Raw genomic sequence first — 20404 nt, 5'->3', positions numbered from 1 at the left:
TCTTTTATTTTCCGTTCTCTGTGGAGGCATATAAGAAAAATAAGTTTAATTTAAGAATGCAAGGTAACACTCGGTGGAATTATTTTCCGTCTTTGACTTTGACACAATATTTTATTAAAGTAATCGCTGATGATGCGTTGCACCTTTGACCAAATCTACACATGAATGAGTAAAGATTAGGATCAAGCAGTGAGATTTGAGGGAGCAAACATTCGGCTATGGTGATTGATGAGTTGCCTGTGTGGCTGACGGAGGCGCAGACATGCATGGAACTGTAAAGAGACACTTGATTGATATCACTCCATTGTGCAGTCTGGGGTTATGGTTGAATTTCTTCTTCAGGGTGAAGTGGCATCATTACTCAAAGCTGTGTGGGCGCAGCTGTCTCCACAGGTGCTGCACCAATTGATGCAAGGGTCCAGGGTTTAGGTTTTGAAGGGTTTTTCAGAGAGAAATCACATTAAAGTAAATCTTGATGTTGTGACTGTTGATGCTTGTGTTTAAACATCTTAAGGCGTAAAATAGAAGTAAATAAAACATCGCTCCGTCATTCCCTTTCTCAAACTATCCAATTGTTCTTGCTTATTAAACTTAGACTGTCATCTTTAACCACATGTGGTTTTGTTTCTCCACAGAGTGCCGTGATGTGTTGTTACCCATGATGCTGCGGGAGCTGAGCGGGGCACTGGCCAGTATGGCTGACGGGCCTCATGATGAGAGGAGAAATAGTCTGGAGCTGCTCAACAACATTCTGGAGGTCCTGAGCAGAGACAATGTGGTGAGACGCACAATGCCAATGCTCACACATGGCATTGAATTGCATTCTGGGTGACTGATTCAAATTCAGTGTAGTTTTAAGATATGTTTATGTTTTTGACAACCTAGTCCATGCTGTTGCATATACTGTAGTATGACTCCCAGCTTCCATTGTTCCTATTTATTCCTCTCTCTCTCATCACCTAATTTCTTGTATTTATTTACACCTTCTTAATGTTGTCTGTGTAGTTTTACTCGATATGCAAACAGCAATCTCAATCATGTGTAGATTACCACGGTAGGTGTATGGCTATACGGTTGCAGTTTCCATGGATATCATCAAATGACCCGAAGTGGTCATTTGAGGAGCAACTCAAGTGCCAGGAGCAAGCAGAAAACACACCAGTTTTATCTCGACACAATCTGCATACATAAAAGTATAAACAGGTCACAATACCTCCTTCTTACAAAGCATTTGTATCTCCCCCGGGCGTAATCATGTGTTTAATGAACTTTACTGCAGTGGTCCTTGCAGAAACACCTGGTGGAGGTCGACGCTCTACTGAGTACACGTTTCTAGTTATTGGGAAAGTGTTCAAATTTAAAAAATGATCTATTCCATGAATTAGAAAACATATCCTTTATCTTTTTAGCATCTCTGTGCCACCCCAGTGCAACCAGTCTCCGAAAGAGGAAAGTAAAGTTGTTGAAAACGTGCTTTTAAGTGAAGGTGTGGCCCTCTTCAGCTCGATGGCTATCACTGTTGAAGCATGAGCCAAGAGAGGAGAAACTACAAGAGCAGAGAGAGGAGTAATAAATGTTGTGGAGTAAATATGATGAGACGGATTTGTGTCGGTTAAGGTATAAAAAAACGAAAGCAGGCGGTAGCATAGCATATATACATGTACTGTATCGTATGTACCGGTATATATGTACACACACATTTACATGTCTCAACCACAGAAGGATAGTAAAATTCACATGTGAACATTGATAGGCCCGCTGAGTTGTAACTGATGACTTCTCTGTATTTCCAGTACTTTTCAGGCAATGATATCTGGGTACGCATTTGCAGTTTTGTCTACTCATTTACATATCTCAATCCACTTCCACATCTGAATACGAATTTAGAGATTTCTTTTGACGTTTACAAATCTGATTACGCACACACGGATTGATAGGATGTTGTGCTGTGTGGTTTTCTAAAGCCTGACTGATGTGACTGATTGTGATTGAAAACCATTTGCGTCTAAGAATTCTTTAGGTTGTTCATTAACTAACCAGCTAAAACACATAGATAGGGCTGCAGTTATTAACAACTGAGGGATCCCCCCCCCCTTTCAGCAAAGGGAGAGCAGAGGCAGATTTCCATATGTTAGGAATCTCATGGTTGTATTGATGAAGATTAATAAAATCCCAAATAACAGTCAGAGCTTCTGCTCTAAAGTCTACAGCTAACTTGTAAAAGTGAGGATCAAGCTTGACAGGACTTCATGATTTGTTAGGATCAAGTTGCTTTCAGGCTCTGTGGACCTCTATCACATCAAGAGGAGTACAATCTAAGTTCTGAGCCATGGAATGGCAGATGTGTGTTTTTTTTGTTGTTAAAGTAAAGGCCAGAGAAATTAAAACTGATCATAGCCATGCAGGGAGGATGGAAAACAGGAGCAAGACAGAGAGTTAACAACTCAACAGATGGAGGTAAATGTGTTGATGTCACAGACAATAACATGGAGGGATTTTACAAGACAACAGGGAGCTGTAGAGATGATGAAATTGGAACGGGAAAGACAGCAAATAGAGGAGGAAGAGGTGATGACAGACTGTGTCACCTCCTTGCCCTCCATCTCTCATTTTCTGCATCTTCTCTCCTTCGTTTGTCATCCGTCTCTTCATCGCTCTCTTCCTCGCTCTGGGTGGTACCTGATTAAGTCGTCACACCACAGATGTCTCCACACTGGAGAGAGATGAAGAAAGGGAAACAGAGATGGAAGCGATGATTCCGCAATAGACAGATGCTCATGTCTGTGGGAGAGTTTGTGTTGAATTTATAAGTAACGTGCGCGTGTGCGTGTGATAAAGAGACGATGCTAACAGTCAGACAGGAACACATGACTACCAAGGCTCTCTCGCTTTTTTCTTTCCTCTATCCCCGAGACAATGTTTTCTTTTTCACATCACGTCGTCAGTAGAGATGACAAACCAGTCTGGCTTCAGTTTGGAATATATGAACAGCATCGTGGCTCACCTCTCGTCTTCCTGCTCTGAGGCAACTGTCTGAAAAACTTTCCAGGAAACCAAAATACCCACACACAACCCGGCCACGTGTGTGCAACAAGTGCTGGACTGCAAGTGGAACCTGCCATAACTTTAACTTGTACACATATTTAGCTACCAATCCCACTACTGGCTGTTTATACTAGCTGCATATGTACCTCACAAGACATAGTGTAGCCAGACGACTTCAAATCAGCCGAAACCAAATAGCATTTTGGAAATGTGTATTGCTGCGTTGACAGAGTGGACATATGGCAGGCGTATTGAAATGTTCGAGGCAGATTTTGGCAGTTCCCTTTCTTTTGTGCATGATTTTTAGTTGCTTTCCTCCGCTGTCTATTCTTAATCGTAGTCTTATTTAGGATCAACAGCTGCGCCTCAACCTCTCTACATGAGTGTGTGTGTGTGTGTGTGTGTGTGTGTGTGTGTGAGAGTTTGAGGTAGCCTGAGATGGAAATGGTATATAAGATGACACACACACACACACACACACACAACTGTACAGTTGTTTATCTCTGTGGCCTGTGGCTGTGAGTCGGTGCATTCAATCTGGTTTAATCTTGCCTATACCTGATTTACATCTTTCAAATCATTTGCCATTCGGCCAGCACACAAATCCACGTACACACCAACATGCACACCAACATGCACACACGCGCAAAAGAGAGAGTGCTTCAAACTTTAAACTTGAGTCTTTTTTTAATACTGTTTTTTTCAGACCTTCAGTCTTTGCTTTTATGCTTTACTGATCAGACAAGAACACGTAAGTACACACACACACACACACACACACAAATTTAGGTCAGATTATGCTCACAATGTTGCACACAGATGCACCCTGTAGCATTTTTGCTAAGGTGTGTTTGGATGCAGCAGATGCTTCAATAGAGAGTTACCTCCAGGCAAGTCTGAGTCAGCTTCCATTGAGCGGTTCCCTGTAGCAGTGTGTGTGTGTGTGTGTGTGTGTGTGTGTGTGTGTGTGTGTGTGTGTGTGTGTGCGTGTGTGTGTGTGTGTGCGTGTGTGTATGTGTGGTCGTATGCACATGGACACAGATGCTTTTTGAGAAAGAACTTTGTGCTTTTTCTGTGTCATGAGTCAGACCTAATTTCTCTGAACTTGCAGTCCTCACAGGTCATCAAACAATTGCGTTGCTTGTGTTGCCTTATTAACTCGCACAATGTCTGCGATGTTGTACCATTAAAGGCTTTTCTTTTATCGTGTATTGACAGGCTTCTGCATGTGCAATGTAAAAGTAATACAGATGAATGGTTGCTGAAAATGTTGAAGTACAGCAGAGTAATACATCTCGATAATATTGCTCACCAAAATGAAGAGATTCAAAGATATGTTTTTGTGTTTCTTAAAGCACCTTTAGTGATCCCCACATTATATTCTCATCTATTGATATTGTTTATCAATGTGTTTATGACATATTTGATGTAAGATTTCACAAGATTTAAATGTTTCAATATCACCACTGCTTACTTACATGTAGTTCTCAATTAAATGATCAGAAAATATTATGATGCTATAAAATGACATATACCGTGACAGAAGATGTATCTTTATCTTCTACTCTTAAGTTTTACACAGTAAGACAAGAAAGGTTTCTATATTATATGTATTATATTTCATGACATTTAAACTGTTTGAAACAGTAACTGGTTTTGAACACAGACTGTTAGATTCCCCTTGTTTGCCTCTGGCCAGATGGAGAAAAAGAAAGATGACAGAAAAGAGGCTTCAAAGGGAAAGATAGTACGAAAGCAGGTCTGCACACAAAAAAGAAATCTGAAGAATCTCCAAATCTCAATGTTCTGAGATGTTTGTCAGAGCAGCGCCAGCGTTATGCCTGAGTGGATGCTGATGAACAGGACCGGATCCTGTTCTGCATCTGTGTGTGTGTGTGTGTGTGTGTTTTCGTGTGCGTTTAAACCTGAGAAAATCTAACAGTCTTTTGTTCATCTTTCTATTTTTTCGCTCCATCCTTCTGTGACATTCTCTTTCTCTTACTCTGCTCTCTGTCTATCGTTTTAGGGTGAAACATTTCAACATATCCAGGACATCGTGGTGTCTCTGTTGAGGATCATCAACCGGACAGTCATCACAATGGGTCGTGAGCATGCTCTAATCGTAAGTGCATGCGACTTTGCACGAGTGTCATATATGCCTGTCTTTCCATGAGTCAAGCATTGCGCAACCTTCTGTCTTGTCTTTGTCTCTGGTGTTTAAAGTGGATTTGTAGAAAAGCCAACCCCGGATCCACTCTTGTCTGCTCTGCAAAGTCTTTCTGAAACACAACGTATGCCAACACCAGCACATATTGTTTATAATACACACTTTTATTGCACATACAAGAGGAAGATCAGGAAGATAGGGGCATCAGCTCACACACTGTTTTGGATAATTAGTGAGTGTGGTGTCATCCAGGATTCTAATTGGTGGCAACTTGTCAGCCAGAAGCAGCTGAAGCAGCTCCTTCTGAGATCAGTGGAGCTGCTGTGCAGTAAGCTTTGTGCAAATAATGTGTTTTTATGTGCAAAATAATGATGTGGGTGTGTGTTTGCAACAGGGATAGACTCAATCAGAATTTCTGATAAAAGTCGATGTCTGTCAATATAAAACACCGTATTATTCTACAAATTGTAGAAATGGGATAACGTACCTTCACCTGACAAAATATACAGATTTTTCTTTTGTACATTTTGGTAAGATGTGTTGCGTTTGTTTTTAACATCATTTTTTGTTTCTCTATTGTAGCTTAATGAAGCAGCTAGCAGTGGCAGTGTGCCCTGAATGCTACATAGATAGGGAAATGATTACTTACGTTGTATTAAATGTGAACACGGTGATGTTTGTTGTGCTGACTGTGGAACTGCAGACAGTCACAGTGAGTGGGTGCCAGATTACATGAAAATGATGATGTAGGCCTTTCCATATGTTGCACAACAACAGAGAATTCCTCTGCACAATTTGTGCAGTGTGAACTTTAGAAAGACTCCAGACATCATCAGCTAGTTTCAAATGTGCACTGAATGTATCGGGGCCTCATTAGCTTCGGCTTTACAACGATTGATACAATGTTGAAACATGAACACAGGCCAATCACGAGCTGTGGAGTGATAACTGGTGTACCCCTGCATTGGTTTACAGGTGTATATACTCTGTGTGTGTGTGTGTGTGTGTGTGTGTGTGTGTGTGGAGTACTTCTTTGTGTTTCAGTGACTTTACTGTACGTGTGTGTTCGTACCTATAAGTGTATATGCCATTTGTACATGTGTTTGTATGCACGTGTGCTTGGAAATCTTTGAAACTAGATTGAGTTTACATCACAACACTCCTGATTTGAATGGTAATGAAGGAGAGAATCAATCTGCCAGACAATGATGACACAATTTTTAATCATCTGACACGGCTTGTCAGTCCGTGATCAGCTGCCTATCACATTGTCTCTTAATGTATTCTCTACACAGTCTTAACACTCTCCACTGCTCTCCAAAACCCTGATATCCTTCCAGCGAGCTGTTTCTTTGTTTCCAGAGAGCTCATCAGTTTATTTTCCACTCGTATCCTCTTCAGCTCTTCAGTTGTTGCTACATTCAAATTTAGCTTGTCAAGCCGTCCAAAGACACAGTATTCCGATTGGTTGTTAAGTTGCTAGGATTTTCAGGATTGCTCTGATTCCTCTGGCTGTGATTTAGCCAAAATTGTTGGGAGGATTCATTCCCAGCTGTAGCGTGAATCCATCTTGGCTTCAATCCGTCCATACGTCTGTCTAGACAGCCACTCAGCCAAGTGACAAAAACAATACGCCTGTCTGTCGTCCAAAGTGGCAATGCTTCATCTCTCTGTTGCAGCATTGGTATGGGAAAATGGTATCCTCACAGTCAAAAGTGAATCACAAATTCGCCGCTGAAGTCTGTTTTCCCGCAGAGATAAATTCATGGTGATCTTGTTCTCAATATTCCTCTGAGATATATCAGAAAGGAAGGTTCAGCAGCTCCTTTGGTCCTTTTTTCCATCTTTAGTGCATTTCTTTTCTCTCTACTTGGTTACCTGGTGTATATTTTCAAAGATGAGGATGGATTGCTGTGGAAGAAGTGCCATTTACAGGGATGCACCAGATGCCACCACTGATTTAATGACACTTAAACACACTACACACTAACAGGCCCATGAGAGAGATACTTTATTTCAAAACCTAGGGGCCTGTGGTCTCCTAAAGCACAATCACCACCCATATGCCATACAGCGAGAAAGGTTGTTGTTTTTCTAGATCTTACAGCCACCAGAAGCACTTCTTGCGGAGTTTCTTTACACGGGCCTTGGTGCTGGGCCGACTGGAGGAGGAAGGGGCCGGCGTGGGCTTGGTCAGAGTGGGTGCAGGCACATCGTACTCCGCCTCCAAGGCCTCCATCACCCCCTGGAAACGTCCCTCCTGCTGTCGGAAATCATGCTCTACGCTGGAGCGGAAAGAGAGAGAGGGCAGTTGAAGGGGACGCTAAGGATAAGGGAGAGGCAGCGGGAGCACAACTTAGAGGTTTGGGTCGTGTCAAATCGAGTGACATTTATTAATACAGCTCATTGTTTCAGAGATAAGGGAGAGAGGGATGTGACTACAGTTAGAAGTTTACTGTGCAGAAAGAGAGATTAGAATGAGCCACATGATGAGGCAACGACAGAAGAGACAACAACCCACCCTCCCCTCATCTAACATCCCAACACACACACATCACACACATCACACACACAGGCTGTACAAACACATATGTGCTCCCCTGGCGCCCAACGTGTGCATCGACCACAACAAGCCCATGGCTGAGCGAGGGAGAAAAGGAAACATGCAGGGACTTTTATAAGGAGAGAGGAAAGAAGCTGACGGAGGGATGGATGCAGGAACGAAAGGCAAGCTTTACTAAAACAGGGCAGAGCAGGTCATACAGGAGAGAAACAAAGAGGGAGGTAAAGGAGGAGAGGATGAGTGCCACCAGAGACGAGAAGAGGAGGAGTGCAGAAAGGTCTCGGCTCCCTGAGAAGGAGTGCAGGGATGGAGGGAGTGAGGGAACGAGTGAATAAAGTAGAAGGTAAAAGCTCCGATGGGCATAGAGGAAAGGAGATGGCTGCCATGAATAAATGATAAAGGAGATGTACTGCTGTATTACTACACACACACACACACACAACATATGTATAAGGAAAGATAAAGTGGTACACCTGTCCCACATTGACTCAATTGATGTTTTAGAGCGGAGGACTTTTCTTTGTTGGGTCTCTCTTTACCCACCCACTTCACTGGGTTGCAACCTCCCTCTCTTTCAATCCTCTCTATGCCTGTCTCTACCTCTCTCACTATTTTCCATGGGATTGCGACACAATGGGAAAAGCTGCTGCCCTGAGTTCGCTGTGCAAGCTGTCATCTTCCGCGTCTTCACAACTTTGTGCGTGACTGTGTGTTATTGTTGTTTCTTGCCTTGTGAAAACCTGTTAAATGTTTTATCCTCTGCTTTTTAGTTTAAGTGAGGGTGACCGTTAGTCATGTAATTGACAGGGTTAAGGTTTAGGTTTTGCATGTTATCTCTCTTACATATTAGCTGTGTGTGTGTGTGTGTGTGTGTGAAGAATAACTGTAGAAGTGTTACTCTAGGTGTGTATATGGGCAGACATATCTCTCTCTGTGTGTTTGAGCTGTTTAAGCTTTGGGAGAAAAACAGAGGGGCTGTCAAAAGTTTCTCTCCTTGTCTCACAGCATATAGATTAATAAGAACAGACGATGGCAACACATCTTCGGACAGCCAGCCCACATCAAAACCAATTTTTTTTTTACCACAATTCATTAAGATGGATGTTACACTCCCACAAGTAATTCATCTTCTGCTTGTGTGTCTCTCTTCCCCTATCTGCCATCCTCTTTACCCAGAATCCTCTCTGTGGGTTTGATAAGGCCGTCCAATCAAACAAATGGAGCGTCTGACTTTTGTGTTTTTGTCACAATGGGCCGCTGAAACTATTTTCTGCTTATGTAATATGTGTAATTATTTTTGTAAGAAACTTATACCAAGATATGAGAAATATGATTACCGAGGAGATATCTATCTAAGTCCTTAATGTCTTTCAAATAGCGTGAAGTACATCCATTTCTTCGTACGAGTGTGTGCATGCAAGTATGCATATGAAAAGCTTGCACAGACGTTCCCAATAAAAGCTGATTCCGCTTATCGTTGGATTAATTAGCATGTGTGTATGCATGATTATATTTGCATGTGTGCAAAATGAATGAAGGGAAAGTGGCGCCGGAAAGAAAATCTCTGAATTGGATGATAATGTTACGAGTAGCAAGCAGCAACACACTCTTCAGATGAGGGAAGCCCCACGCCCCTAAGAATCTATCTGTCTCATCTTAAATATCTATACTATACATACATATTCAGAGCTTTGATGCTTTTTGGAAACTTTTTTCTCTGCGTCTTGTTGCTTTTTCAAAATTCAGCTCCATCATATTCATGTGAGGAAATACATCTTGAAGAGCAGACTATTTTAAGAATTACCAGAATAATGCTTTTTGTGAGCACTTTTAGTTGTAATGCAAGTTCATCTTTGTTTGTATGTACTGGCATAATGACTGTGTAAAGTAGGGGAAATTTGTGCGTGTTCATTCCCATCTGTATGGATTTATGGATGGAATAGCATGTTACCATGCGGCAGTCATTTCCCCTTGGAGTTCATTATTACTTGGCCGAGGATCCTGCTGTGTTAATTCAGATCAAGGGGAGGAGAGAATCGGAGGAAGAGTGAGTCCGAGAAGTGTGTGAAGAGCCAACAACAAAAGTTATGGAAAATGAAAATACAGGAGGGATGCATGTGGGTTCGAGAGAACTGCAGAGATAAAGGCCTTGTAAAATGTGTCTTCATCCCCTGTGGCCTGCAAGAGAGATTTATCTATATTTATGATTGTAAACAAGCAGATTTAGCTTTACGCATAGCTTGGGTCTGATACGTGCCCACACAAAGGTTTTTGGACTAAAAGGAGGTTTTAATGCCGGATTAGTCCAGTTACAGCAAGTCAATATTTTCCTTTCATGTTTCTGTGTTCTCCATGGAGCTACTGTATATGTTAAAAAAGCTTGTGTGAGGCGCAGTGCACATACAGAGCAGAGTCCTGATTGGGCGGGAGTGGGGCTCAGGCGTTTATAGCTTTGACATTTGACAGATGGAATGAGGCAAGAATGTCCAGCGGAAACCAGTTTGATTGAAAGTTAGAGATGAAAAAAAGAGCGCTTAAGCAGGCATGACATGATTAGAATAAGAGAGGGATGGGATGAGGTGATGGGAGGATTAAACTACAGTATGTGGAATCAGATTGTGAGGTTGCGGCTCTGTAAAATGCAGAGAATCTAAGAATGCAATTACTTCTTTAGGTCACACACCGGAGGGACGACTGGGACGGGAAAGACACATCATTTAGGTGCTGAATTAGTTTGCTTGTTTGCACAGAATATTCTTTTTTGTGTAAATAACTTTCCTGGAGAGAGCATCCTCGTCTAATCTCTTTCAATATTTATGAGGCGGATCACTCATAGTCTCGCATTTTTCGTATAATAGGAATATATTGTATGAGTAGCACAATTATCAGAGTGGGGGGGGGAAGGCAGAGACAGCAGGGTACCAGGAAGAAAGGCAAATGAAAAATAAAATGACAAAGAAAGATGTGCTGAATCAGTGAAAAAACGTGGAAAAGCTGTGAGAAAAACAACGTGAAATGCAACATTTCCAAGTCTACAAACGCCATATAGTTGTCAAGGAGAAGTTTCACGTCTGTTTATTCCGCTGCAGGAAAGAATGAGTTGTCATTGTTGGGTTATGTAATGCAGTAAGCTCATTATCTTGATCAGGTTACCTGTAGATGATGCAGGCTGTCTTTTGGCAGGTCGGGCAGTCGTTAATGTCCTGACCAGTTCTGTATGAGCTGCGACTGCAGAAAAAACAGATGTAAAACATTCGCACACGCTTGCAGAAGAAGTTGAATTCAACAGACTTGTACATCTAGACGGCACCGACACATCTGATGTCACAAATACCTTTTTGTTAAGTGTTCAATTTGACATCTTTGAAAAGGAAGAATCTAGCAATCGATTGTTTTTGCAGTAACAACAGGCCTTGCTTTTCTTTACTGGAAATAGTCTCGCTCTCTTGACTGCCGGTGTCACAATTTGTATCGGTCCCTCCACATACTTAATGCAGCAACATCAGGTGTGTTCTCTGGAGCTTGTCAAAAGATGTTTAGTGCACGCGATGTACTACAACAGGACACCTGAATAGTTTTGGTGGGGGACCTGTTTGGTATTCCAGGCAGGTGAAAATAAGCACCAAGCACTGTGTGCAGTGACTGTGCAGGTGGGTTTAGTTGGGAGCCCAACATTACATTACATTACATTACATTACATTACATTACAGTCATTTAGCAGACGCTTTTATCCAAATCGACTTACAATTCACAAGCCACAAATATCATAAGCATAGTGTTCAATGAACATTATCTTTGTGTCTTTTATTAATACCGGTACATGATTACACGTGCAAATGTTGTCAAGGTTGCACAAGACTACGGAGCCTGAGAACGAAGACGTTTTGGAAAAAAAAGTCTGATAAAAACATCTGACAGGTTCATGCTGACTGCTGTTTAATTTGAACACTTTATTTTGCCAAGATAGTTTGTCTGCCCCTTTCACTGAACTGTTCAGATGAGAGAGTAGCTGATTTATGTTGAAAATAGACATTTTAATTACATGGAGGGAGACCGTGTGACTGGCATAATTTGTTCTCCCCCACCAGTCTTTATCAATGACAAATAGCACAAGAGAAGACAACTATTTGCTTCGGGAGAAAAACGAAAACGAGGAGCTGAGCACAGCGACAGCCTCTTAGCTCAGCCGACATTTTTATCACAGCGGCCCACTTACAACAACCAAAGGGCATGAGTGATTTGGAAGGAGGTGGTAGAGAGTGGTTATGAGTTAGGATGGGAGAAATACATCTAATGTAAACTTCAGGAGAAGAATTACTGACAGTAAAGGTGAAATGTTGAGGAGGAGGAAGAGGAGGCAAAGAGTTGGGATCGATGGAAACAAACAGAGTGACAGCTAACACATGACAGCAGGGGAGAGTGATGGACAGGCTGTCGGAGCAGAGAGAAGGCGGAAGATCACAAAATGGTGAGAGGGGATATGGACTGATTTAGTTGTTAGAGGCATGATTCACATGTGGAGGTGCAGAAAGAAATAAGGAGGAAGAAGGAAAAAGGTATTAATTAATCATGGAGGTGTGAAAGCGGAGGCGGAGAAAGGGATGAATAGCTTGAAGCGGGTTGAAGAGTCTCGGAGAAAGAGGATGCCGTTGATTGAAATGAAGGGATTCATGGAGAGGAGAGAAACAATGGATGTGCATCAGGAGACTAGAATTTAAGAATCAAATAATTAGCTGAAGAGAGAAAGAAAGAACTGATTAGTTTGCTTTGGTGGGCAGCTAAGACATCTCTTAGGGACACTGTTACTATGGGGAGTCCATGCCCTTTAAGGTGAAGGAACAGAGGAAGGATCTACTGGCATTGACTCCAGGCTGGCAGGTATCATATATATGTATCCCTGCCGGATTAAATCTCTAACACACACACTAACACATGCAGCAGTTATCCACTGGCCTGACATTTAAAATCTATTACACAGACTTGAAAGCCTGTCAGTATATATTGCCATAAAACTCAAATATACTCCCTTCTTCTCACTCTCACACTCCAGCTGAAGCACTTGCTATTGCAATGAATATCTCTGCTTCTTGTTTTTTCTCCATCTCTTATCTCTGTTTTCATCCTTATCTTCACGCCTCCCTCTTTTCTCTCTCTGTCTCGGTGTCTAACCCTCTAGTTCTGTCTCATATCACACAACACCCTCCATTTGTTATTTTTTCATTCCTGCTGTCTCCCCCGTCTACGACCCTCTCTCACCCTTCGCTGAGGGCCTTGCTCTTCTCCAGGTCTTGAATGACGTTGAGAAGCACTTTGATCTTCTCCTGATTGGACTGTAGGTTGTCCTCCACACTCTGCAGCTGCCTCTCCAGCCCGCGCGGTGCGCTCCCTGCGGGTGCAACCAACAACCCTCCTGGGGCTCCATTACATTGTGCTTTTATATGAGTCTTGCAAGGCAGAGTGTCGTCGACGTCGATTGATTTGCTCTTCTGTTTTGCGTAGTCCTTGAATTTGATCCGTTCTGAGGGTGTTTGTTTCGGTGTGTTTGTGGTCTCCTGAGTGTTTTTGGTTTGCGCTACAGGTGTGGCCGGTTTGGAACGATCGGGTTTCGGAGAGTTTTTTGGCGGGAGAGCTGGAGTGTCAGTAGATTTTAAGTCACTGTGAAGGGAAGGAGCTGCATGTTTAGAAGTGATACGGACTGATGTGTGTTGGTGTCTGTGTTCATCAGCGTGCTGGATATTAGCCGAGTCATACTTGCGTTTGTCAGTCAAATGTGGCTCCATTGCTTCTGCAGATGGGGTGTGCGGTCGCTGTGTATGCGTGGTAGCTGTGGTCCTGTCTGTGTGGTTGTGCATTTGTGTGTCTGTTGTTTGCGTGGCTGAGTCCTTGTGATAAGTGAAGTCTGCAGAATGTGGCCTTGTCTGCCGCTTTGACTCTGTTGTTTTGTTCTGGGTGTGTGATGTGTGGTTGGAATGGGAGCTGTGTGTTTTTGGTATAGTGTGTGACAGCTGTGGTGTTTGAGAGGTCTTTACTGATGCGTACGTGGAGGTGTTTGCCGTATCTGTGTTTTTGGTGCAATGCTGAGAGTCCGGAGCAGATTCTTTTCTTGACTGGTTGGGTTTCCGTGGCGGATTAGGTAAAGTCTGGCTGGCTGTTATTTGATTGACAGCCTTCCTGCGACATGCGCCTGTGCACGGTGTAATCTGTGATCGTCTCCTCCCACATGTCCCACAAAGACTGGGTGAGGAAGTCGGCGTCACTCGACAGGGCCGCGGTGGGGTGGCGTGCACGGTCGTACAAGCACTCCCGGTCTTTAATACCGAGCGATGGCCCTCCCCTCGCAGGGACTGCACCCTCCTCCTCTCTCTGGCCGGCTCCTTACCTTCTGTGGCCTCCGTGCAAACCCCTCCCACCGCATCAGAGGCCACCACACTGCCATTTGTATACCTAGCTGGCCTTTTATCTCTTGTGTCCTTGGGGTTTATAGTTTTGATATGGCAGTAAACTCCACTGCCTGACCCCTGTGACCCCATGTCATCCTGTGTCAGGCTATTGATCTCGTTCTGAGATCTCTCCTTGGACACCGGCAGACTGTCACTTCTGATAACTCCCCCAGTCTCCACTGTCGTTTTGTCTGTTGCCATGGTGAGTGGCCGATGCGTGTTGGTCGGTTGGCTGCCGTGTCGTTTGATGGAGGGGATAGTCCGCAGTCCGGGAGATGTTTGCACCCCGACACTGCACAGCGGCCCCCATCGCCCCCCTGCCAAGGGAACCCCCAGCGCAGGCACTGGATTGGTTGGATCAGCCACCCTCCTGCCCATAATCCTCTGCAGGTTGGCTCAGCCCCCAGACGAGCTGAACGCGATGCAGGCAAGCATAGACATCCGCTACCGTCAGCAGGACTATATCCAATAAAGAACCCGGAATGTTTCCAGCATTTGTTTACCCAAGTGAATTAGTGGGTTTGTGAGCGTTTGTATGTGAAAGCTGGAGACAGGAATTTAATATCCAATATGATTTTAAACTCTCAATGTCCTTCCATTATTGACCTCCTTACTCGATTAGCTACTGCTGATTGGACATCATAGTCGAGGCTTTTCTCAGTCTTTAACCAATGGCCCGCAGAGGATGAGTTGGACGGAGTCTCTGGGCATTGCGGGTTCGTTCTGGAGCAAGAGAAAAAGAGAGAGGCAATGAATGAGAGAAACGACAGAAGAAAGGAGGGAGACGGGGAATAAATGTCAGACTGGCAAGAAGACACAGACATTAGCCACGTAAAGCACCATATAAAAGCTTCAACCTCGACCGAATGCACACAGTGACCAGATCGATAGAACTCTATCAACCTCTTATTAGACCAGCAGGTGGGTGGGAGTTACAAAGGCAAAACTCTGAAGCTCATCAAGCGGTTTCTCTTGAGAGAACAGAAACATCTTAAGAGTAATAGTTTATATCTCTATAGTCACAATTTGCACACACCCCAAGGAGCTATGTCATGAAATCGTATAATTTAGGACCACAGATGTTGTTGTGGTCTTTTATTACGTGATGACACAGCGGGACGCATTTCAAATGAGGTTATGTTTGCCTCCCACAGCAGTATGTAAGCTGATGATGCATCATCCCTCGACAACTCTCATGGACGCAGTTTGGAAATCTGTCTAATGAGTTCAGCGCAATGATAAACTCTGCTACATTGTTTAATTGAGGAAGACAGTCATGTTGCCGAAACTCAGTATTAATACATCTTTTGCTTTTCATTTAATTGCGTATTGGGCAGGAAAATGAATTTGAATGCCGAGCTAAAGCATCGTCTGGTTTTGTATTATTATTTTAGGTCAACGTTTTGGGAATATTTGGAAGGGGAGGGAAATTAGAAGTTAGAACCACTTCAAATCACAAGAGAATTGACCCAGAATACCTGCATGATGACACTTTGATTTGCTGACAAAATTGGGGCAATATATCAGATTTTTCTGGGCCATGGCAGAAGTCCACATTGGCTGGACACATCAAGGAGTAAAAAAAGATGAAATAAGAGAGTAAATGGAGGTTGCAAGTTAGGAAATGCAAGTTATACTTTATTAAGAGCAAAACAAGATGAAGCAGTGGTTTATAATCCTATGTGATTGCTTTGTGACTTCAAAGTGTCTCTGCACGAAATACAAGCATCAATTGAAGACGTGATGTACATCCACCTACATTTAAATCAGACCCCTGCCTAACTCGGGCAGCCACTATGCTGTTGATCCCTGAATATTTATGATTTCCAGCAGATGTCTGTTTAGGCAAAAAGAACTGTTCACAAAAGATCATTTGTCCATGAAATTAGGCTGGTACAAAGACATCAGTCAGCAGACTGAATTTCTCCTATGTTCACCACATTGTTGTGCTTTCATTGCAGTCATTGTGTGACGATAAAGCAGCTGAGACACACACACACACACACACACACACACACACACACACACACACAGAGAAAAGGAAAAAGGCTTATTTTATGCCAGCTGGTGCAACATCACAGCAGATCCTGGCTGTGGGGTCAAGGTTGGAACAGTAGTTTATTTTACAAAACAAATGAAATATGGCCGTGTTCACCTATTAGACTAAAATTGCATGAGATTACTGAGAGAGAAAAAATCCATTCGGAGGCTTGTCGCAAAAGCGAAGGCTGATGTCGGATTCATGCTCATGGTTTCCAGAGGTTTTAGAAATGGGCCTTTCAGTCGTGGCCCAGCAGTTCAAGATGCATTCTCACGAGCAGACTCGTACTGAATGACTGCTGACTGTGTGACCTCAACTCATGTTTAAGCCATTTGTCACATGCTGTTTTGATGCATGAGCAGAATAGAAATGGGCATTTTAGCCCTTTTATTCCTTTTCTTCCCTGACAGCAAGTGCAATTAATTTTGTCAATCTCTTCGGAATTTCAGTTTTCATTTAATGTCATGAATTATTAAAACTGAGTGAATTCAGTTTATTATGATGGTGGGCCTGCCCATGGACAGCTTTATAGAATTTGGAACAGTTTACATTTAGAATTGTCTCACTCTGTATCTTTATGAAACGTTCTACACAGTGTCACACAGTACTGTGTTGTTAGTGCTCATGACAAAGTTCCTGGGACACGGTGGTGCAGCCAGCAGAGCTTTGAAACGTCAGCGCTTTACGCAAGACGCTATCGATCAAAGGATTTCTACTTCAGTGATGTATTGCTGCTATTTATTTGAATATCTTGACAGTGTGCTTGGCTCAAGGACTGCTACATTGCCAAGGGGTCACACATGACAGTCCAGACTGTTTATGAGTGGTTGCCAATGGTCCTGGAGTGGACCACACGGGTCTTGACCCAGAGTTCACAACATCCTTTCAGGTGTGTGTGTGTGTGTGTGTGTAATCTATTTGCAAAGTAGGCTGCAGCCAGAAAGGGATTGTGTTGTGTGCAAGAAGAAATTGAAGCGAGAGAGGGGAAGACGGAATGAGAGAGCCAGTGTTTGTGTGTGCGATGGAGAGCGTGAGGACTGCAGATGTGCATGTTTGAGTGTTTGTGTGTGCTGTCAAGCAGTTTGCCTTGGGATGATTCAGACGAAGTCAATTGAAGGTAATTTCACTGCAGCTCATTTCCAAGCATTTGTCTTTCACCAGCAGCCACAACAAATACTAGAGCACCTGCTGCAACAAACTTTCTCTCTCTCTCTCGCGCTCTCTCTCACTCTCTCCCTCTTTGCTGTCACTGCCTATCTATGTGTGTGTGAGAGTGCATGTTTGTGTGTGTGCCTACCATCTCAAGTCTCACCCCTGACCTCCAGGCTGTCAGGCAGAAAGTGGCACCATATCCTCAGAAGTCAGTTTCTCTGATTCACACGCCTGTCTCTCTTCATCATTCTACCACTCTCTCTCTCTCTCTCTCTCTCTCTACATCCCACTCTCCTCTTGTCGCCTTCGGCTTTCATCGTTACCTGTGTTTGTTGTCTCACTTTTTCCACTCACCGCCCCTTTTCCATTTCTGTCATGCTGTCTTTGATTCACCGTGTGTTTCCCTCTCCCCTCTCCCTCTGTCTCTATATTTAATCTTAAACTCTCGCCCACATCCCACCTCTGGCTGGGCAAAATGAGCTGGGAGGAGAATGGGTGGTGACTCTGTTGGCTGGGGGGGGGATGAAGGGGAGGCGACAAAAGTGGAGGACGGGGGAGAGACAGCAGCACCGGGAAGTGCAGAAAGGTGGTGGAGGGATACGGGGAGAGAACAGATGAAGGAGAAGGATCACAGACAAGATGAAAGTGATGCGTGTGCGTGTGTGTGTGTGAGAGTGTGTGTGTGAGTGTGAGTGTGAGTGTGAGTATGTGTGTGAGGAAGAGGCTCATTTTCTTATGTTGAAATCTCCAAAAGTGTTTGGTGAAATAATAAAGACAGGAGCATGGCAGAGAGGGAAGGTTGCCATGAAGACACAGACATTAAAAGGGAGGAAGATGTGGGAAGCTGCACACACTGCTTGCCAGTAACCAATACGCACTGCAAGTGTGCTTGAGCATCTGCCACCACACACACACACACACACACACACACACACACACACACACACACACATACAAACAAACCCAGTCGGGAGTTTCCTGACAGGGTGCAGCTTTTTATGAAATGTGTTTATACATGCAACGAGTTTAATTTACCAGTTGGTGGATTTGGCCTGTTCAAGAATTGTCTACAATTCAGGCAGTCTGAGTGAGGCCTTGCGTGTGTGTGTGTGTGTGTGTGTGTGTGTGTGTGTGTGTGTGTGTGTGTGTGTGTGTGTGTGTGTGTGTGTGTGTGTGAGAGAGTGTGTGAATGAGTGTGCACCCACGCCTTTGCAGTGGTAACAGAGCACTGAATGCTCCAGCGAGTCTAGTCCTCTGTCGTTTCAAGGTGAGCCTCATTTTTCAACTGCCGATTGACGGGCTGCCTGTGTGTGTGTGTGTGTGTGTGTGTGTGTGTTTTAGGGAGACTGAGACTCGCTTTACTGCTCTGTAATCACACTGCTTTTCTCACTTACTGTCTCTCGCCCACCCACCACCAGAAGAAACGCAGCTCTTTTTTGGCCCTTAGAGACGGGGCACACACTGCATGTCGGGTAGTGTAGTCAGTTTTTTTTTTCTGCTGTGTGGGCTCAAAGCAACAAAAGATTTTGTTTTCCATTATATCATTATGTAATTATATTAGTATTATATTCGTGAAAATAATTGAAAACAAACAAGGTCCCACTCTTGAGGGCACTCACCAAATCAATGTGAACAAGTGTAAAAGAGTTCTTGCAACATCTTATATTTCCATAATATGAATCAAAGCACAAAATCTGAAATATTTACATGCACAGATATTTGTTCAATGAATAATTGTAGGAAGAAGCTGGAGTCAACTATGGCTGTGAGCTGTTACATTACCTTCTCTCCAACTCCTTCTGATCTGATTGATGGCTAATCTACGACTGTTCTGCTTCACCTGAATGGACATGGTTCAAATGGAAACCCAGCAGAATTACTGATAATCCTCTTTAGAAATATAAGGCAGCTTCTGTTTTACCTGTAATGTTCTACATGTGTGTGTGTGTGTGATAAGTACAGTGAACTGATGGAAAGGGACTATTTTCTGTCAGTAGCAGTAGCAAATACTAGTATTGGTTTCATTTCTGCTTGTGAATGAATATGGTATGTCTGCAGATGTCCGGTATTTGCATGCTGCATTGCAGATATACAGTATGTGTGCACATTTTAAATGTTTTATTCTTTTGTCTACATAATTGGATTCACCTTTTCTCAAGTGCCATGGTACAGTTTCACATGTATCACTGCACTTCAGACAGAAGGAGGGATCCAGTAATGATCCTCAAAACAACCCGGAAACCTGCTCAGCTTGCTGCAGTTTGTTTTGTTGTGCATTGTCATTGGGGTCAACTGTATTTTTCAGGGACAGTGCACTTTAAATCAGCATTTGAACTAAAGAGCCACGCAGGCGAATGTTCAACTCTCAAAAGCCAAGTATCTCGGCCAACCCTGCGTAATCCAAGTTTGGTTCTCATTCGCATTGTTTGGGGCAGATTGCGTGCACCTCGCTGATAGTAAGACACTCAAGTGTCTCTTCAAGGCAGCTAGTTCAAACAATGGAAACATGGAATCACAGAATGTAATGTAGGTTTTCAACACTCACTCACAAAACATTATTTGATGATGAATAGAATATTAGAAAGGACTGTGCTCTACAGCGATGGATCCCAAACCTTTAGAACGCTGAAAATGTCCCCTACCCCTCAGTACAACAGGTTCAAATGCAATAGTATATCAGATCAATGTTTAACTTAAAATAAACAATTAATACAATTACATACGCGAACATGTTGAAGGTTTTTTTACTCAATTTAATTGAGCTTATTTATAGGATGTAGCCTACAAGGACAGATTAACAAACCAAAACAAAAACAGGTTGCAGGCGTTTTAATAGAACATGTTGGCCGGAGAGAGAGAACACGACCTGCAGGTTTTGACGCCACTGACAGTCGGCTTCTTGTTCTGTCTTCATGTGTACCTGAGAAGAGAGAGCCGCGTCACACACGTATGATGTTGGGAATACCACATCGGACAATGATAGATGTCCCTCGTTC

At 43.3% G+C, this 20404-nt stretch overlaps 2 protein-coding genes across 2 annotated transcripts in view; one reads left to right on the top strand and one right to left on the bottom strand.

Moving 5' to 3' along the window:
* Nucleotides 1-20404, top strand: part of dock2 (dedicator of cytokinesis 2) — an 82506-nt gene that overhangs the window by 36457 nt on the left and 25645 nt on the right. Inside the window, exons 25-26 of the mRNA XM_079268465.1 lie at nt 636-778; nt 5072-5167. Of these exons, the coding sequence (XP_079124591.1) occupies nt 636-778; nt 5072-5167 (239 nt within the window). The remainder of the gene's footprint in view (nt 1-635; nt 779-5071; nt 5168-20404) is intronic.
* insyn2b (inhibitory synaptic factor family member 2B) lies at nt 7314-14593 on the bottom strand (the record flags this gene model as incomplete). The annotated part of the gene is made up of 3 exons (XM_079268732.1): nt 7314-7497; nt 10929-11003; nt 13032-14593. The coding sequence occupies 3 exons, from the start codon at nt 14591-14593 to the stop codon at nt 7314-7316; spliced, it is 1821 nt and encodes a 606-aa protein (XP_079124858.1).

This window comes from Melanostigma gelatinosum (assembly GCF_949748355.1).
Source record: "Melanostigma gelatinosum genome assembly, chromosome: 5".
Classification (NCBI taxonomy): domain Eukaryota; kingdom Metazoa; phylum Chordata; class Actinopteri; order Perciformes; family Zoarcidae; genus Melanostigma; species Melanostigma gelatinosum.
This window is presented reverse-complemented; position numbering and strand designations above follow the sequence as displayed.